Source organism: Cebus imitator, unplaced genomic scaffold (genome assembly GCF_001604975.1).
Source record: "Cebus imitator isolate Cc_AM_T3 unplaced genomic scaffold, Cebus_imitator-1.0 Scaffold385, whole genome shotgun sequence".
Taxonomy (NCBI): Eukaryota; Metazoa; Chordata; class Mammalia; order Primates; family Cebidae; genus Cebus; species Cebus imitator.
In genome coordinates, this window is record NW_016107700.1 from 2,177,728 (window position 1) to 2,198,117 (window position 20,390).

Below are 20,390 nucleotides of genomic sequence, written 5' to 3' on the forward strand. Positions count from 1 at the left end.
GCCATTGCACTCCAGCCTGGGTAACAAGAGCGAAACTCCGTCTCCAAAAAAAAAAAAAAAAAAAAAAATAATCTGAAAAAAATCAGTTCTATGCCAAAATGTCTTTTAAATCTTCATAAATGAAATTTCCTAGATCTTCACTTCTCTGGGGGAGCTAGTATGTCTAATGATCAAAAACATACACAGTACCTTAGGTACAGGTATACCCATTATCTAGGCAGAACTGTTTTTCTCTCCATCCAAAACATCATGATTTCCGGTGCCACAGATAAATTCAGAAGCTGAAATCTCTGATTTTGGCAGTACCAGGAGACTGGCAAATCTAGCTAATAGAATATTTCATTTTTTTACACTTGACTAAAGCAAAATGCAGTTTGAGATATCTTCTGCCTTTGAAAATAGCTGTGTAAAAGGAGATAATAAATGATAGTACATATTGGTGTTAAGAACCTTGTGAGACATCTTGTACTGTCCTCAGTATAGCATTCTCTATGGTCCAGAGACCCAAGGAAATGCAACGTAAATGAATATAAAATCTACCATAAACAGTGTTTCCAGAAGCCATATTAATCCTTATAGAACTTCCAACATAGTTTCAAGTAACTTCGTTCTCTTCTCAACCTTCACTCCTTTCTGCCTTACTTATTATAGTCCATCCTAGTTCTTAGGTGTTCATCTTCTAGTACTATTTTTTATTTGATTAAAAATAGCTCATCCTTCTCATCACTGATAGAATTATGAAATTTAAAACTTCTGGAGAGTTCTCTCTAAAGTCAATGGATTGAGATGATTACTGAGTTCCAGGAGAGCACCCCTGGAGAGACACAGGAAAATCTTACCTTGTTTGCTCCAAGGGATGCTGAAAAAGGTTACTAGCTTTCATAGAAAATAGCTTCTAGATGGCCCTCCCAAATTTCCCTGGGGTTCCAAATTTTGGATACTAAGATAAGGACAAAGCAAGCAGTGTTCTCCTTGGCCAGCAGCATGATGTTAGAATAAATAAAGCAGGCAGCAAATAAACAGGCAACCAAGGATTCCAAAATGCCACATGCAGTATCCCTTTTATTTAGTCCGATTGTACATGACAGGAAAAACAGGACCTTATTCGTAGATTTGAAAAGAAATGAAGTTGTTTTACTGAGTTAAAGTTAAAATGGCACATATTGCTTTTCATTAAAGCAATAAAAGACGACTTTTAAATTTGAAAACTAAACACCTTCAAGTTTCTAATCAGAAAAAGTGTTTTCAAAATTACGGTTCTGTTTTGTTTTTTAGACAGAGTCTTGCCCTGTTGCCCAGACTGGAGTGCAGTGGCATGATCATGGCTCACTGCAGCTTTGAACTCCTGGGCTCAAGCAATACTCCTATCTCAGCCTCCTGAGTAGCTAGGACTACAGAGGTGTGTACCACTATGCTTAGCTAATTTTAAAATTTTTGTGGAGACAGGGTTTCACTATGTTGCCTGATCTTGAACTCCTGGGCTCCAGCAATCCTTCTGCCTTAGGCTCCCAACATGCTGGGATTCCACTGCAACTGGCCCCAATTTTTTAAAAAAGGGAGCTTTAATGAAAATTATTACTGCTTACCTTTTACTCCGGTTTACTGTAGTAAACATAAAATTAGTTAAAGTAAGAGGAACTACTTATGGGCATATCTGAATTCATGTGAAAACTGCTGTCTTTAGCTCTATCCTCACTAAATGCTCCAGGATATGAATATAAATCATTTCCAAAGAAGTTACATACCATACAGTAAACATCTCTGCTAGGTTTATAAATAAACCTTAATAATTATGCAGGCTGATCCAATGAGAAACACACTCAAAGGTGTGTCAGCCTCCGAAACAAGTAACATGCTGGCTAGGGGCACGTATTCTAGATCCAGATTGCCCTGAATTTGAATCTCATCTCTGCCATTTACTAGTCGTTTGTCTTTGGGCAAACTATTTAAATTTTCTATGCCTCAATTTCTTATTCTGTAAACTAGAGATCACAGCATCTACACCTCATATGAGGCATAAATGTGTTACTTATAAAGTACTTATAATAGTGTGTGGCACATAAAGCTATATAAGTATTTGTTAAACAGAAGCTCAGAACAAATTCCATGGACACAGAAGTATTTTATGCACCATCAACTCGAGTAGTTAGAAAAGCTATGGTTTGGCCACTTCAAGCACTCATGAATGCAGCAGATACACAGAACCAAGAGATGTTACGGTTTAAGAAGCAAAGCCATTCTCAACGGGCTAGGGTATGGAGAAAAGGGACAAAGCTTAAAAGCCAACCTATGGGAGACTGACTGGAAATCGAAGAGCTGGAATCAGAGCGCTTTATTTTACTCCCAGGATGGTGAACTAGAATAAAAAATACGTAAACACAAAGAAACAAGAGACAGGGCAGGAAATGCAGAAACTAGTCAAGAAAGACAAATTGGCAGACAGTTGGGGAGCCTCCTGTGCACCCACATGCAGCTCAGCTAACAGGAGAAAGGCAAGGACACAGCTGAAGAGGATTTAGCAATTGGAACTGCTCATCTCTTCCCTGTTGCAGTCCCACACACCCCCTAGCCGCAGGTGCCCCCACTCATATGCTCGTATTAAATTGACAGTTTCCTTATGTTTCTGGGCTGGCAGGCCAGCCTTTTCACATTTAGCAGAAAGACACCCCATATACTCCATGGTCTTGCTTAGGTGGCCACCTGTCTTAGAAGTGAATTAGCTCACATGTAGGTGTCTTTATCCTCCCTCCTGGTCCAGGGGGCTCACCAATTTTTCCCTGTATGAGAAGGGCCTATCACTCTCCCTGTCAGTCACAGGAATTACAGGCAAAGAGATCTGAGGCACTAAGAGGGAACCTAAAGGGCTTCACCAGGCTCCTTTCTAGGATACTGTTAATTTAATACCCCAAACGTAAACATTCGAGTAACACCAATACATTCTTAATTCTCATTACTGCATTCCTCTAGACCTACCTCCCCAAATAGCATCAACCTCTTCAGTTTTTCTCCCTGGCCTATGCTGGCACGCCTGAGTTCAAATTTGTGCTAGTGGGATGACATCTGGGCAGCTTAACAAATAAAAAACAGACAGACCCCACCATCAATGCTTCCTGTAAGCATAAAAAAACACTGCTGGGGCCGTACCTAACATGTAATTCATGCTCAGAGTGGTTCCTTACCTCGGCAAGGATCATTTTTCACTAAAAATTCATCCAAGGCCATCCATCCTCCACCGACGCGGACCATCACGGTGCTGCGCAGAATACGGACCAGCCGCAACTGCTGAGAATCCCCAAACTGTAGAATCAAAAGGAAATTTAATTAATAAACACATCTTAAAGCAGCTCTATATTTTGCTCCCAAAGCAGACTGTATTCAGACAGGAATGACTATTTGATAGCTAAGGGAGAATTTTCAATTCTCACAGTTTTGCATTTTTATATATTTCACAAAAGGATTTTAAAAACAGAAAAGCAGAAATATCAAGCTAAAGACCAGTGTCTTGATATACTTTTTTTTTCTTCTGAGACAGAGTTTCACTCTTATTGCCCAGGCTGGAGTGCAATGGCATGATCTTGGCTCACTGCAACGTCTGCCTCCTGGGTTCAAGCGATTCTTCTGCCTCAGCCTCCTGAGTAGCTGGGATTACAGGTGTGCGCCACCATGCCCAGCTAATTTTTGTATTATTAGTAGAGACGGAGTTTCACCATGTTGGCCAGGCTGATCTTGAACTCCTGACCCCAGGTGATCCGCCCGCCTTGGCCTCCCAAAGTGCTGGGATTACAGGCATGAGCCACCATGCCCAGCTGAGATACTTTAGATACTTTCTATTGGGATAAAATTAACTTTTCATGGTCACACCACTGCCTCTGCACCAAAAGGAGAGGTAGGAAGACAAAGTGAATTAGGTCATTTGATTTTTTAAAAGAGATTCTGCCCAATTAAAAATCCACCTTCTTGGTATGCTAATTTATTTTCCTAAGATGGTGGATGTCAACTTCTGAATACAGTATGCTTTAAAAGCTAAATGGAAAATAGCAAATAATATTTCAAGCCTTAAGGAAACCTTTGCAAAGCATCATTATTACAAGCTTAGAAGAAAATTTGATTTTCTGCATCAGGTTTTCAGAAATAAACCCTAAGTATTTGCCAATTGCAGTGTCACCAGCAGAAAAGTTTCTTCAGCTGAACAAATGATTAGGTCATATTTATACTAAAATTGAGTTGAAGCAATTAAAAATTGCAGCTCCCATGATGATTATAAATAGTATTCAATAATCATTTTGGATGCTAAAACAAGCATATTTCTGATTATTTATGTTTTCCCTTTTTTTCTTGCCCAAACATTCCTACTTCCCAGCTCTATGTTAACATTTGGAGTTTCTCATGGCATAAATTACCCTCTTTCCAAAATGAAGTAAGGAGCAACAAAAGAGAAGTATGCAAAGTTTCCAAAACAAACAAACATTTGGTTGGAGAAATGGAATTCCTAAAATTATTTAATTCAAGGTTTCCTTGGGTACGGAGGTGGTAGGATTTCAAAGTTATAAAAGAAAACTGTAACTTTGAAATAAGGCAGAAAAACTGAAAATGCAAAAAAGGATATATGAGGTCATATTACCATTTTCCCTCGAAATTAGTATTTGTGGTAATTTTCCATATTCCTTAGCTGCTCTGACTCAAATGCACTATTTGCATGAGCGAGGCGACTAAAAAATACTGTAGCCTCCCTCCCAGCCCTTTACTTTGAAAATAAAAGTAGTCCCACACCTCTATCTGATACAATTTAAACATGTTTATACAAAGTAACTACAGCAAAAGCATTGTGTGGTGGTAGCAGCAGCATTGAATCCAGACTTGAAAGAGAATACATGTCCTGTCTTGGGAAGGAAGCTGCCCCCACTCCCCGGCTCTGTGAGAGCCCCGCCTCAGAAGCCAGGCCCCACAAGTGAAAATGGGAAGCCCTGTGGGAGCAGGTTCGGGGAGACAAGAAGGATCCCACCCAAGAGCAGCGCTGGTCTGAGTCACTGAAAAGGGTTTTCTCTGGATGGGTGAGAGGCAGGGAGTATGCACCTGCACGTCTGCCAGGGTGAATCAGGAAGGAACCCTGGGAGTTCTTTATTCTTTGAATACTGTGTACTATAATTTATCACTCCATTTATTTCATGTTTTCTCCCCTCCTTGATTTCTAACTAAAGTTCTCTTTGAAAGATTCTAACTTGTTTCTGCAAAGCTATTGGGGAAAGGAGGTTGGACCAAGCCAGCAGACAGTATAGCTGGGGAAGTTGAGGCCAGAGTCATGAGTGGTGGGAGGGGTTATGGCAGCTCTAAAAATGGAGACCTGTGCACACCTAGTAGGACAGGGATGTCAGTGAGGCAAATAACTCAGAATAAGAGTCCTAAGGGCCAGTAACTGTTGTTTCTACCTTTTAAAAGGAAAACCCCTTACAGGGACTTGGGTTTTTGCAGTGGCTGACATTAGCCATGTGAGAGTAGGCATGTGACCTTTGAGGCCTCAGGTGCCTGTGTATAAAATGAACTTCACATTTCTCTTCCGAACATTAGAACTCATCTGACTCTCTCCTGGTCAATGGCGCAGTAGAGGAGGTGTCAGCACTCTTCAAAGGCACCCTAGCATTCACACATAGTCATTAGCAAATAGGCATATTCGACACGCTCAAGCAATTATTTTTTTTAAAGCCAGTTTGTTCTCATCTTTACTTTTTTTTTTTTTTCTCTTAGCCCCTGTTCTTCCCACTGGTCTAGAACATTATTATAGTGACTTGCAAGGTCTGGGATGTTTGAGGGCCTCAAATCAACTCTTAGGATTTATAATTTCCTATCAGAGAGACAGATTTTACTCATGCAACTTCCTTCCACATTGGAGGACACAGGACCCCAGAGCACTCAAAAAAGATCTGAAAGGTTAGCATTACCAAGTGGAGTCAAAGCATCCAATGTTTTTTCCAAGCCTAATTTGGTCCCATTAAATCTTGGCTCACTGGCCATAATTAGCTTACTTCAGGCCACGGCCAATTATGATCTCCACACTACACTTCTCAGGTACCTTATAATTATAAAATGTAAGTGTAACTAACTACAAATATTAATAAGATATTTAAACATTACTGAAGTTCTTCAGGAACTGACTTACCATACATTGCAAAATTTATTAACTGTCAAGAGATTCTAATATAAATAAGATCTGTGCTATTTGATAATCTGACTTCTAACACAGAAGTACAAAACCAGGCTCTTTTTAGAAGTGGAATGGATTGATACCATAGCTTCAGTTTCCTTCATTTCATCTCCTTTATAAAAAATTATATTCTTTTGCTGCTAAGACAGCTTTGCAATGCTGGCCCCGTCAGCAGTTTCTCCACTTGGTAAGACAACCAGGTGTGACCCAGGCATGCTTCAGATTACATCCTCTCCCCATAGCAAAGGACAGGCAGCATTAGCTACACAGACCACATCCACTGAGAAGGAGAACATTGCAAGGCACACTGTACCTGATTGCCGAGGAAGAACTACACACAGTAAGAGTAAAGGATGGTGGAAAAGGAGGGGAAAAAAAAAGAGAACATTTTGTCAAATTAACACTAAGGAATGAAAATCATCATCATGTTCTTCTGGCAAAGTGACACACACTGAACACATTCTTATCAAGCTCCTGCCAAAGGAATGTGGTTTTAATTTTAATTATTATTTTTTGAGAGACTTGCTCTGTTGCCCAGGCTGGAGAGCAGTGGCAAAATCTTGGCTCACTGCAACCTCCGCCCCTAGGGTTCAAGCAATTCTCCTGCCTCACCCTTCCCAGTAGTTGGGATTACAGGTGTGCACTACCAAGTCCAGCTAATTTTTGTATTATTAGGAGAGGCGGTGTTTCACTGTGTTGGCCAGGCTGGTCTCGAACTCCTGGCCTCAAGTGATCCACCTGCCTCTGCCTCCTAAAATGCTGGGATTATAGGCGTGAGCCACCATGCCCAGCCAGGGATGTGGTTTTATAAATTATGAACTAACTCTCGACTCTGTTGTTCTTGTTAATTCATTTCTCTCACAGATAATTAAAAACAGAAAACAAGAAAACAAAACCCATCAAGCAAGCATAAGATTACCTGGGGCTGTATTAACTAAATGCCCTAAGTTAGATTAAAGGAGATTCACCCAGCACTCCTCTGGAAACTCTAGCATGGGGTAATTTGGTGTACTTTGAGGACATTTTGGATATACTAATGAAACATGGATCTTCCTGTGTTTCTTACTCAGTGCGATCTAACATGGCCATCTAAATCCTCTTTGCCAATTGTAGATTTTTCTTTATTTTATTTATTTAAGACAGGGTTTCACCATGTTGGTCAGGATAGTCTTGAACTCCTGACCTCAGGTGATCCGCCCGCCTTGGCCTCCAAAGTGCTTGGATTACAGGCGTGAGCCATCACGGCCGGCCAACCAATCGTAGATTTTTCTTAGGACTTTAGAAAATCTTGATGAGCTGCTAATGTATTTTAGGAGACCTGTTTCAGATTCTTCTATGCCCCAGGCCCTGGTCCCAAAAGAAGCTAAAACACAGGTATAGTTCACTGTCAGTTATGGCCACACTTAGCATGGCTTTCTAGGGAAGACCACTGAGCCTAATGTCTCCTCAGTGCTCTTGAGCCCCATGTGTAGCACAGCTCAGAGCAGGCAGTGTCTGTTGGGGCTTCAACAGAGTTTCCCCAGGCCTCTCTAGCCTGGGAGCTGCTCAGGCTCACAATGACCATCTCTTTGGGAGTAAGTGGTCAGTCATTAGACATAATTGTTTCCAAAGGTAACTTCATCCCCCTAAAGACTTTATCAGATGTAAAGTGACAGCTCTGAAATATCTCCTATCTTGAAACTCAAATACAAACTACTATCTAGCTGGATATGGCAATAGTTTTCAGATGGAACAGGGTACCTGACACTTGGCATCTATAGAGATGAGGTCAGAGAGTGACCACAGCTCAAGTCCGACAGGCTCTGGGTCTCCCAGCATTAGGAGGAAAAGGTGGGATCAGCCACATATGAGAAAGCACCACCACAAGGAGTGGTTTTTCTCTTCCTTACCCGGTATTTATTCTCTCCAATCTGCTCCACCTGAAACCTTTTTGCACATTTGCACTGAGCCACTTGTCTTGTAACCTATTGGTTGAGAACAAAAAGAAAAGTGTAAAGTGTAGAGCAAGACTTCCTATTCAGAGAAACAAAGGGTTTTACACATAAACAGGGAAGTTATTCATTATTTACTTTTTAGGCATTTCAGGCTTTTGACATATGCATTTATCTTCTGTTCCAAATTAGTATATGTTCTTCTTACTAAGTGAACTAATTGAGACACCGAGAAAGAAAAGGCATGAAAGAAATTCCCAACAACACATTCTTTATTCTTGCTTCAAAATTCCTTCAGAGAAAAGTGCTAATATGTATGTATCAAAATCAAATTATTAATAAAGCAAATTATGAACTGCTTTGAATTTCACCCTAGGAGCCCAAGATCCCCTGGAAGTCAGTCCTGGTGTGTTCCAGGGCCACTCCCAAGACCTGTTCCAGCACCTCTCCCTTCCCAAGATCTGTTATCAACAGATGCTAGTATTTCTAGGGGACTAATAAATTTGCTAGTTTCAATGTGGTAGTTTCTTTTTTTTTTTTTTAGACGGAGTTTCACTCATGTTACCCAGGCTGGAGTGCAATGGCGCGATCTCGGCTCACCGCAACCTCCGCCTCCTGGGTTCAGGCAATTCTCCTGCCTCAGCCTCCTGAGTAGCTGGGATTACAGGCACGCACCACCATGCCCAGCTAATTTTTTGTATTTTTAGTAGAGACAGGGTTTCACCATGTTGACCAGGATGGTCTCGATCTCTTGACCTCGTGATCCACCCGCCTCGGCCTCCCAAAGTGCTGGGATTACAGGCTTGAGCCACCGCGCCCGGCCAATGTGGTAGTTTTTAATGAGGCAAAAAGCATGATGGGTATATACCATTTTAAACATTGCATTTTACCCCCCTTTTAAGCATTTATTTTTATTTTTTGAGACAAGTCTTGCTCTATTGCCCAAGCTGGAGTGCAGTGGTATAATCACAGCCGGCTGCATCTTTGACCTCACATGCTCAAGGTATCCTTCCACCTCAGTCTCTGAGTAGCCAGGACTAGAATCATACTACATTGTCCAGGCTAGTCTTGAACTCCTGGGCTCCAGTGACCCTTCCACATTGGCCTCTCAAAGTGCTGGGGCTACAGGTGTGAGCCACCATGCCCAGTAGTCCACTTCAACCCTTAAATGCTACACTGGTAGACCATTTCCCTAGATTCCAGGTAGCATGCTTAGGAGTGTGATGAGTCTATCCCTAACACAAGACCAGTGAACCAGGATGAGTCCAGTGCCCTGCAAAGGTTCTCTGTAAACTTCAGAGCACCACACAGACATGAATCACTTGAGTAATTCATCCAGCCTGAGCTAGAGCTCAGATGTCAGAGATCCTCTGGGACTCTAAATGCTATCCAAACAGATCTCAACACACAACTACAAATAATTATTTCCCAACAGACAAGTCAAAGGCTAATATGATCACTGAACCCAACCAAATTCAGGACAGTATAAACCTATAGTCACAAGTGCACTCAAAATATAATTATTTCCCATACCTCATCTTCGATTTTATCTGCATCAGTTGTTGGTCGATATGCATCCTTGTTGGGATGAAGAGCAGCTACAAATTCATAATAATCAATGTAGCCATCCCCATCTCGGTCGAAAATGTCAGCCACAGCAGTCATCTCTAACTTGGTGGTGGGGAACTCTGGAGAAAAGGAATCACATTTTGAAACATTAAGACATTAAGAGGGCTTACTTGTTTGGATGGCAGTTATAGAACCATTTTTTAATTTTTTTTTTGAGACAAGGTCTGGAGTGCAGTGGCATGATCTTAGCTCACTGCAACTTCTGCCTCCCAGGTTCAAGAAATTATCCTGCCTCAGCTTCCTGAGTAGCTGGGATTACAGGCACACGCCACCACGCCTGACTAATTTTTTTTGCATTTTTCATCGAGACAGGGTCTCACCATGTTGGCCAGGCTGGTCCCGAACTCCTGGCCTCAAGTAATCCACCCATCTTGGCCTCCCAAACTGCTGGGATTACAGGCGTGAGTCACCACACCTAGCCAGAAATACTTCTTAAGAGTAAAAAAAATTTATGTCTTGATTTTTCCTGAAAAGTATTACGTATCCACTTACAGTCTCCCCTGTCGCAAATGCAACAAAAAGAAGGTAATATTCCACATTTCAGATACACCAAAAGGCATAAACATAATATTACAACCTTCCACAGACCTACCACTCAACTCAAGAATATACTTATCCGCCCCACAATTATTGGATGCTCAGATTGTCTCAGAACAGTGACAGTCTGACATTAATAGCATGAAGTTTTCCTATGTTTAGACTGTCTCAGATTCTCAACAAATTGCTATACAAAGGGATAAGTGAATATTTATAGTAGTCATGGTGATTTACTAAAACATAAACCAAATTATATTGCTTCCCAACCCTCTGGTTACCCACTGTCTTTTTTTTTTTTTTTTTTTTTTGAGACAGTCTCACCCTGTTGCTCAGGCTGGTGTTCACTGTCATGATTACAGCTTACTGCAGCCTTGACCTACCAGGCTCAGGTGATTTACTCTAGCTTCTCAAGTACGTAGGACCACAGGTGTGCCACCATGCCCGGCTAACTTTTTTATTTTTTTGTAGAGAGGGAGTCTATGTTGCCTAGGCTGGTCTCAAACTCCTGGGCTCAAGCAATCCTCCTACCTCTACCTCCTAAAGTGCTGGAATTACAGGTGTGAGCCACAGCAGCTGGCCAGCTTCAGAAAGACTGTTTAGCCAGAATATCACAGGTTCTACAAAGGGCAAGAAATCCAGGTGTGACCCATGTTTGGAATGATGACTAGACTCACTGGATGCCAAAATGCCATCGATAAACTCCTGACGTGTTATCTTCCCATCCTGGTCCTTATCAATGCGCCGGAAGAAATCCATCACTCGAGACTTTTTGTGATTCATCCAACGCATATACTTTTTCCTCCAGACATCAAAGTCAAAGTTGGCAAATTCCTTCAGCTACAAAGAAATCAGAAGTGTCAGTAAGATTTATTATTTGGGCCCTCAAAAGCTGCCCAGAGCATACCCAAACTTTCAGATATCCAGTAAAGCCATGCAGGCCTTCCAGGGGGCATCAACAATGAAATCTGTGTGTCTGCTTCTCTTGTGAAGGCACATTCTGGCTCCTTCACTTAAAGCCATGACTATTTACATGAGCTGTGGTATAATGGAATAGCAAGAAAAACAGTAACTGAACAACCACCATGGAAAATATGGAGCACACAGAATGAGAATGGGTGAAGCCAGCCTTGCTTTCCCTTTGGGCTTTTCAAAGGATCACTCTCTTAGATGCAAGGGAATGGATTCTAACCCAGAAGGGAGGTCCTTAGCACTCCTCAATTAAGTTGTTTACATAATCACACACAGGGCTCACATTATGAGGCTCGTGTTTACCACTATCTTCTGAGAGCTCAATGAGAAAATCTGAGTTCCGGATGGAAGCAATAGGAACCCAGCGTTGTAACCAAGCATGTTTCTTTGGAATGGCACCAGAGAGAGCAAATTGCCCATCTGACATCCATGTTAAATATTTGGCCTTGATGGAAAACAGTAGGCCTATGCAGTGGGTAAGACAATTTTCAGCTACTTAAGTCTATGTTAATGATATACCCTCAAAATGACTTCAACAGTGCAGCAGTTTTCCCTTGGTCTTTCAAACTCCAAAGTTAGAAGGAATGGGGGAAAAAAGCACCAAGAACCCAATAAGCTTAAAAGTCAACTGACTTATGGAAAAAAAAAAAAAAAAAAAAAAACAAGAAACAAACAAAAAACAAAAACAAAAAACACAACAAAACAAAAAACAAAAACACAGAACACTCACTTCCAGGCAAAGCTGCTTTGATATGCACAAATAAAAAAATACAAAAGACATTAGAGGCCTGTTTAGAAACTACAGTTCTACTATATATTTTTTATACTGGGTAATGACACTTCAAAATAGATTTGCTTTTCATGATCTAGTGAAGACTAACAAAATAAAAAAATCATTAAAGATTACTACTATTTCATGTGTAGCATATATTTTTACATGAAAGGCTCAACAATTGTCATTTTTGTGCTGTGCTACATATATGGAGATAAATTTCCAAAGTTCTGTTCCTGATTCCCAACCACAGCAACCATGCTGAGGCAGATCAGGTCCTGGCCCTCATAGACTGGCTGTTTTCTTGCTTTCCACACCTAGAAGCTTCAGCCTACTCTGTCATAAATGGTTTTCTTACAAATGTGTCTTTTTTCATTCAGGGGCACCAAGGAATGAGTACTGGCTTGGTATAGGTCTGTTTCTATGTGAAGAACTAAGTTAAGGCACACAGTTCACATTAAGAGAGCCTCAGCTATTGGACCTAAAATGCAACAAAATAAATTAAAAAAAAAAAAAAAAAAAAAGAGAGAGCCTCAGAAGGGCTCTGTTTCACCTTGCTTCAGGGAAGGCCACTCAGCAGCACATTACCTCCTCTAGCCGATCCAGGGCATCGTTCAGCTTCCTCTGCCGCTCCAGTGCTAACAGCCATACCTGTTGCCAGCGGGCAGAAAGCTGGTTGATCCGTGGGTTTTTTGCTTCAGATTGTGAAAGGATTGGCATGGGAGGCGGGGTTGGCTGACTTAAGGATTTCCCTAAAAGGAAAAACAATTACAAGATTAGAACAGCTGGTTACTATACAAAGAGAAATAGCTGTATGTATAAACTTAGGGGATCTTTAGAATAATATCCAGTCTGAAACTGAGAAAAGAAATATAGGACTCGGCAACATTTAGATACAGAGATGTACTAATTCCAAAAGTATGGATCCTCTCAGAACATGCTTACCTGCTGCATATAGATCTCCAAGCAATGTCGTCCTACCTTAGTGAGCTGAGGACATGTTAGCTCAACTAAAAAAGCAACACATTCTGTAGGAGCTGCCTTATTTTCAATTAAATTAGTGCAAACCAAATGTAAACAGCTAGTGCTGATCACCAAAACAATGGAAAGGCCACTGTTAAAGAATAAGCTTAACCACCTCATAATTTCTTATCAATCCATGAATATGGAGTATAGCTACTGACTGTCAATGTAAGAAAGTGAGTTTCAAAAAACCAACATGGTTTTTGAAAACGGAATAAACATTTTTTGACAGGCATTTGGAAAGTGCTCATCCTCATTTAGCAGGAATGAAGCATCCTAACACAGGGGGCTGGAAACATACTGCCTCCGCTGCGAGATTTCTCTATGAAAGGTGCGTGAGTAGGCTCTATGTTTTTCCTTTTGTATGTCTTGGTGACCCGGTCCACGTCAGGCTGTTTGCGAGTCATCTCCTCCATAAATGTCTGTTAAACACACAAAAAAGGGAAAAAGAGTTAAAATTTTATTGGACTTAAGTGGAATCAGGCAATGTTTTACTAACAAAGGCCAGGCTGATTATAGATTGACAAAGTGACAGGTGCACTTGCATGCTCTATCACTCCTTTTAAGACACTTGATTGAAGAAGGCACTTTATCAGGTGCTAAGGACCTGAAGGAGTAGACATGGACTCTGACTTCAAGGAGCTCATTGATGAGTGATAAAAGCCGAAGAATCAGAGCACTGAGTGCCATACAGGGAGGCAAAGGAAGAGCTAGGATGAATACTTTACAGCCTGTGGTGGCTAGAAAGGCTGCCTAGAGGGCTGGTGACTGAGCTGAGTTACCAAGGGATGTAGTTTGGATATCTGTCCCCTCCAAATCTCATGTTGAAATGTGAATTCTGATGTTAGAAGTGGGGTCTGGTGGGATGTAATTAAGTTATGGGGCAGCCTTGGTGCCCTCTCCATGGTAATGAGGGAGTTCTTGCGGTTGGTTCACATGAAGAGCTGGCTGTTTAAAAGGAGGCTGCTATCTCCTCCTCCTCCTCCTCTCTCTCCCCCTCTCTTGCCATGTGACACACTGGCTCCCCTTTGCCTTCCACCGTGATTCTGAGCTTCCTGAGACCCTCACCAGAAGCAGATATTGGCACCATGCTTCCTGTACAGCCTGTAGAACTGTAAGCCAAAACAAACCTATTTTCGTTATAAATTACCTAGTCTCAGGAATTCCTTTATAGCAATGCAAATGGACTGACACACTGAGGAATGAAGAAATAGTCAACAAATGGTGGGAGGGCAGTCCTAGAAGAGGGTGCAACCTAAACAGAGCCAGAGATGGCTGACAGTCCTGTGACCAGGACCCTTCCACTCATTGGCTCTGCAGAGGATGCAATCGGAGGACTGGCAAGAGGCAGGGTTGGAGAGGCAGGCAGGAGACAGATCACAAAAGGCTTCAGTTTCAGGCTGAAAATTGGCCATTTATTCTGAGAGCAATGGGGGGCAGCTGAAGGATTTCGATCCAGGGAAGAGACAAGATCAGATCTATGCTTTCAAGCTATCACTTTGGCTTCAGTGTACGAGGTGGAGCGATGTGAGTGGGGGCAGGGGGGAGTGTGGTATGGGGAGTGGCTAGCAGTGAGAAGACAGGGCAAGAAACCACTGCAGTAACTGAGGCAAAACATGGTGAGGGCCAGAGCCAGGTCAGGAAAGATGGAGCCAAGAGTTTATTTTGAAAGTAGGACTGACAAGCCTTGGTGAGTGGCTAGATATAGGGGGAATAGGAAAAGGAGTAATTCCAGACATCACAGGGCTCTGAATGAGGAAAGGGGAGGCAGATCTGGAATGGACAAGTGGCATCAGGCAAGGAGGCAAAGATAAAGTGGAATTTTAGAGCTGCTTCTAGTTTACTGTATGTCTGGACTTTAGGAGATGATGGTGCTGGAGATGAAAAAGATGCAGAAGCTTTACAGGTAATAGTTTATGTTGTTAGACAAGATAAATCTCAGCAGTGCGAGGACAGCATCAAGAATGAGACATCAGGGAACAACATTAATTAATAGGCAGGGAAGAGGAACTAGTTAAGAAGGCTAAAAAGGAATGGTCAGAGAGATCAGAGGAAAACACAAAGATTAAAGGACACAGAAGTCAAAAGGAAAGTTTTGGGAAGGGATGAAGAGCCAGCTATGTCACATGTCAAACAAAATAAAGACTGAAAAATATCTGTTGGATTTAGTGGATTTAGCCAGTGGAATGTGGCCAGAACAGTGTCAGCCAGACCACAGAGACCTGGGGAGTGATGAGAAAAAAGGAGATGAGATAGGGAACAAGAAGCGTAGCTGAAAATGGAGGGAGGCAACACAATGGTAACTTGAGGGGAACACTGGGTTGGAAGGGCATGTCTGGAAGCCTTAGAGGAAAGAGTAAACAGGGAGAGACTGAAGACACAGGGGAGGGGGGAAAACAGAAAGGAGAGGAACTGAATAGGAAGAAGATAATCTCTCAGAGAGGAGGTGTCAATATAGGTACATCCCATAGGAAGGACAGATGCTCCTCAACTTACAACAAAGTTACACCTTGACAAACCCATCGTTAAGTTGAAAATATAACACACCTGAACTACGGAACATCATAGCTTAGCCTGGCCTACCTTAAACACGCTCAAAACATTAGCCTATAGTTAGGCAAAATCATCTAACACAAAGCCTATTTTATAATAAAGCGTTGACTATCTCATGTAATCAAAGTGAAAGACGGAATGGTTGTATGGGTATTCGAAGTGAATGGTTCTTTTTGTTTGTTTTTTGAGATGGAGTCTTGCTCTGTCACCCAGGCTGGAGTGCAATGGTGCGATCTCCACTTACTGCAACCCCTGCCTCACTGGTTCCAGTGATTCTCCTGCCTTAGCCGCCTGAGTAGCTGGGTTTACAGACAACCATTACCACACCTGACTAATTTTTATATTTTTAGTAGAGACGGGGTTTCACTGTGTTGGCTAGGTTGGTCTCAAACTCTTGACCTCAAGAGATCTGCCCGCCTCAGCCTCCCAAAGTGCTGGGGTTACAGGTGGGAGCCACTGCTCCTGGCCTCGAACTGTATGGTTTCTACTGAATACGTATAACCTTTGCACCATCATAAAGTGGAAAAACTATATAGTAAGTTCTCACTTGCCGGGGTAATTATTTATATAAACTAAAAAGACCATTATAGTCTACAGTATAACTAATCATGATTCACGCGTGAATTCAGTGTAAATAATCATGATTAAAAATGGTATCTGCCTTACTTATAGCCATTACTGGAGATAGTGAAAAAGAAAAAAGAAAAAAATGGTATTTGCCTCTAAAGGATATATTAGATACATTATGAAGATAGCTCAACTGAACTTTCCTCCATTGTTTAGTCTGATGTGCACCTTCACTATCACTGGGTTCATTCGAGAGTTTCTGAACCAGATATAACGGGGATAGACCAGTGGGCTGTTGGCTCAGATGATGGTCAATAAAAACAAGCTGTGTCAGGCACAATTCTCCAAGAAGGCCCCCAAGATGCCCACTCCTAGTGTGTATACTCTGTGTAATCCCCTTGAGTGTGGGCAAATGATGGAATAGTCATTCCTTTAATTACATTTCATTCTCCATTACATTTCAAAACTCCATATAGCACCTTGGACAGTTTCTCCTGCTGGCTGTGTGGCTAAGACCTGAGGGGGCTTCTAGGAGCCAAGAGCAACTCCTAGCTGAGAACCAGTGAGAAAGTAAAGACCTCAGTCCTACATCTACCAGGATCTGGATTCTGTCAACATCCTGAGTGAGGCTAGAAGAGGGCCCTGGACTTTAGATGAGACTGTAGTACTAGCTCACACCTTGATTTCTGCCTGGTGAGACTTCAGGAAGACCTAGTTAACTCATGCCCAGGTATCTGATACACAGTAACCATGAGGTAAGTATGTCTTGTTTTAAGGTGCTAAGTCTGTGGCAATGTGTTAAGCAGCAATTTAAAAACAAATACACAGGGCAAAGGACTTGGTATCCATGACCAACACAGAAACCACCAGTGACTACACAGTGAGGTTAAGACACCTGATGCTCAGCGATAAGGGCTTTCACTCGGTCAATATTCTGTGGGATTGGCTCCTGATCCCGCTGAATGAGGGTAGTCTCAGCCCACTGGATCCATGCCAGAAGTTCTTCCAGGAGCTCGGCATTAGCCACCAGTTCTGACAGAGCTGTTTCAAGACGCTGCTGGTGCTGCTTGGCCCATGTGAGGACCTGTGGAAAAAGAAGAAAATCATGGCCACTTTCAGTCAAGCATACCCTTTTGTTTCCAAAGTCCTTTTTCATCTGATTTTCACAATGACTTTTTATTTTTATTTATTTTATTTTTTTTGAGACATACTCTGGCTCTGTCACCCAGGCTGGGGTGCAATGGCACAATCTTGGCTCCCTGCAACCTCTGCCTCCTGGGTTCAAGTGATTCTCCTGCCTCAGCCTTCCAAGTAGCTGCAATTACAGACCTGCACCACCATGCCATGGCTAATTTTATATTTTTGTAGAGACAGGTTTCACCATGTTGACCAGTCTTGTGTTGAACTCCTGAGCTCAAGTAATCCACCTGCCCCAGCCTCCCAAAGTTCTAGGATTACAGGCATGATCCACTATTCCCAGCCAACACAATGACTTTTTTTTTTTTTTTTTTTTGAGATGTAGACTCGCTCTGTTACCTAGGCTGGAGTGCAGTGGTGCGATCTCAGCTCATCACAATCTCCACCTTCTGGGTTCAAGTGATTCTCCTGCCTCAGTCTCCCAAGTAGCTGGGATTACAGGCCCGCACCACCATGCCTGGCTAATTTTTCTATGTTTAGTAGAGATGGGGTTTCAGCATGTTGGTCAGGCTGCCCTTGAACTCCTGACTTCATGATCCGCCTGCGTTAGCCTCTTCAAAGTGCTAGGATTACAGGCATGAACACCCAGCCCTAACATAATGACTTTTTAGAGGACAGACCACCCAAACAGTCAAGAGGCTTCACTATTACCCTAGTGACAGCTGAGATAACAGCTGGAATAAAATATCAGCCCTCTTGAAAGCAAATCTACTATAGCTGTTCCTTGGTATTCACAGGAGACTGGTTCCAGTACCACCTGTGGATACTAAAATTCATGCATACTCAAGGCCTGTAATTGGTTTTGTGGAACCTTGAAAAATCTGCCCTCTGTATACACAGGTTTTGCTTCTTGTGAATACTGTACTTCCTATCCGTGTTTGACTGTGAATGTGGGCCCCACCAACATGGAGGGCTAACTGTATTTACTGAATATCTGCATATAAGTGGACCTGTGTAGTGGAAACACATGTTATTCAGGGGTCAGCTGTACATCCTGTTAAAAGTTATTCCCAGGAAGAATGAGACACCACACACAGCATGTCCACTGGAAGTCACTATTAACATAGCACTATGCCAACACCACTCCTCTAGGTTGCCACACATTACCAAGAAAACAGTTTTTCCTAAAATGCTAACTGTATTTGCTGAGATATTCATGGTGAGTTAAAGATTCCTTACCTGGGGGAAAAATACTATACTACAGTGATAGTTTACTGCGCGTGTGCAGGCCTCCTCTGAACTTGGGGACTCACCTCCTCAAAGCGAGCTCGGATGATGGTGATCCAGTGTTTGATCGTCGTGATGCAATCGGGGTGGCAGACAGCCAGGATGACTTCTCCCATGGCTACCGCTGAGTTAACATCCACTCGCTTTTCTTCCACTTTCTTCATGAATTCCTAAACAAAAAAGATTTGAAAACAAAAACTTACAAAGTCTACATTAGCAGCACTGTTAGTTTACACTGAGGGGGGAAATATTTCAATGTTTGCTTTTTCCTTCATGTGTTGACACAGACCTCTAAATGCCTGTACTTAGTTATCTATGGCATTTTAACTCTAAAAGTTATGGGGAGGTAAGGGGTTCACACAAGAATGACTTTCTCTGGTGGAGATGACAACAAAGAATAGGACACAGAAGTATGTCCCCTTTTTCCTATTTGAGTTAGTTTCTCTTTTTTAATCCCATTTTTCATTTATTCATTTCATATTGGTAAACATATTTGTATTGGAAAAATATAATTGTAAAAACAGTAATATTTTGGATCTACTACTAAAAAACAAAACAAAACAAAAAAACTCATAATATTTAAAAAACACCCATAACAGGATATAACAACAAAACCAAGATTAAAATCTCTGGGTGGATAAAAATTAAAAAGGGGAAACAACATTTCCCATGTCATTAGGACAGACTGAGACCCCAGATACTGCACCATATTCTATAGCTTTGTAAGTGGTTCTGGGGGATCAGATCAGGGCCTAAAGCTGGTAATATAAGGAAAGGCAAACAAAGGCATATGCAGGTGAGGAGTAAAGAAGATGAAATAGTCCACATTTTAAAAAATATATAATACCATCTTTTAAAAACTTGTTTACAACCAGCATGTATTACTTTTGTAAGAATAAATGAATGAATGTTAATGTTTAAGGTGTCACAAAACGCATCAGTCACTTCCCTCTCTATTCCTGCTAAACCAATGGGCTAAACCCACTCTGGTTTTGTTCCTTTTCATTTGAGTTCTGGTATTTCCAAGAAAAAATTGCTTTCATTTAGTGGCAGGCAGCCCTCATGGTGGTGGGTAGCATGAGGTTACAAACCCCCAAGGCTGGATTACCTTATGGGTGTCAATGAGAGTCTGCAGGGCCTCTGTGTCATCGGGAAGTGCTCCCCGAAAGCGAAGCGTTTGCTCTGCTTCAGAAAGCCATTCCAACAGCATGTGGACTGTGTCCCGAAACTCTTCCGCCTAAAATAACCAAGCACAAAAGACTGAGCTCTCTCTGCAGCCAAGGACCTAGAAACTGGGACATGCCAGGGAAAGGGTCCAGTGTTCATTCAGATGTTTCATGGCCTCATCAAAATTCCACAAAGGTTATCTCTCATTCATAGCTTTGAAAATCAACTGAATTCATTATTTCTCAAAATAAATGTTAAAGTCTTATAGAACATTCAGAATATCAATTTTCAACTGTTACGTTTATTTCAAGACTGGCTGGAACAGATTCTCATAAAAGAAAAACAAAATAAATCCATTCCGATCCATCCCTTGGGTTGAAACAGCAAATGTCTCTTACCTGTTTTAAGGCCTGCTCAAGCCGGCTTTGTTTGGAAACAGAGAGTTTACAGACAGTGTCCCAGCGAGTGCTCAGTTCCTGGAGCTGCCCTTTTACCCAAGTGGTATCATCTCGACTATTCTCAATCAGCTCTCGCCCTGACCGCTTTAGGACCTGAACAGTTCCTGTTCGCTTTCCCAGTTCCTTCTGGAAAACCTAGAAAAGAAAATAGGAGAATTAGT

General features: G+C 41.9%; 1 protein-coding gene across 29 annotated transcripts in view; it reads right to left on the bottom strand.

The window, feature by feature from the left end:
- Positions 1-20,390, bottom strand: part of MACF1 (microtubule actin crosslinking factor 1) — a 421,177-nt gene that overhangs the window by 13,670 nt on the left and 387,117 nt on the right. For 13 of the 29 annotated variants that reach the window (XM_017508009.2, XM_037731187.1, XM_017508011.2 and 10 more), the window contains 13 exons: positions 20,170-20,364; positions 19,713-19,841; positions 18,631-18,774; positions 17,076-17,264; positions 13,362-13,482; positions 12,626-12,789; positions 11,996-12,010; positions 10,971-11,133; positions 9,664-9,818; positions 8,089-8,163; positions 6,513-6,530; positions 3,180-3,297; positions 2,288-2,356 (listed from right to left, as the gene is read on the bottom strand). In XM_017508009.2, coding sequence (XP_017363498.1) covers positions 2,288-2,356; positions 3,180-3,297; positions 6,513-6,530; positions 8,089-8,163; positions 9,664-9,818; positions 10,971-11,133; positions 11,996-12,010; positions 12,626-12,789; positions 13,362-13,482; positions 17,076-17,264; positions 18,631-18,774; positions 19,713-19,841; positions 20,170-20,364 — 1,555 coding nt within the window. The remainder of the gene's footprint in view (positions 1-2,287; positions 2,357-3,179; positions 3,298-6,512; positions 6,531-8,088; positions 8,164-9,663; positions 9,819-10,970; positions 11,134-11,995; positions 12,011-12,625; positions 12,790-13,361; positions 13,483-17,075; positions 17,265-18,630; positions 18,775-19,712; positions 19,842-20,169; positions 20,365-20,390) is intronic. The other 16 variants (XM_017508022.2, XM_017508001.2, XM_017508021.2 and 13 more) reach the window with 9 other exon arrangements.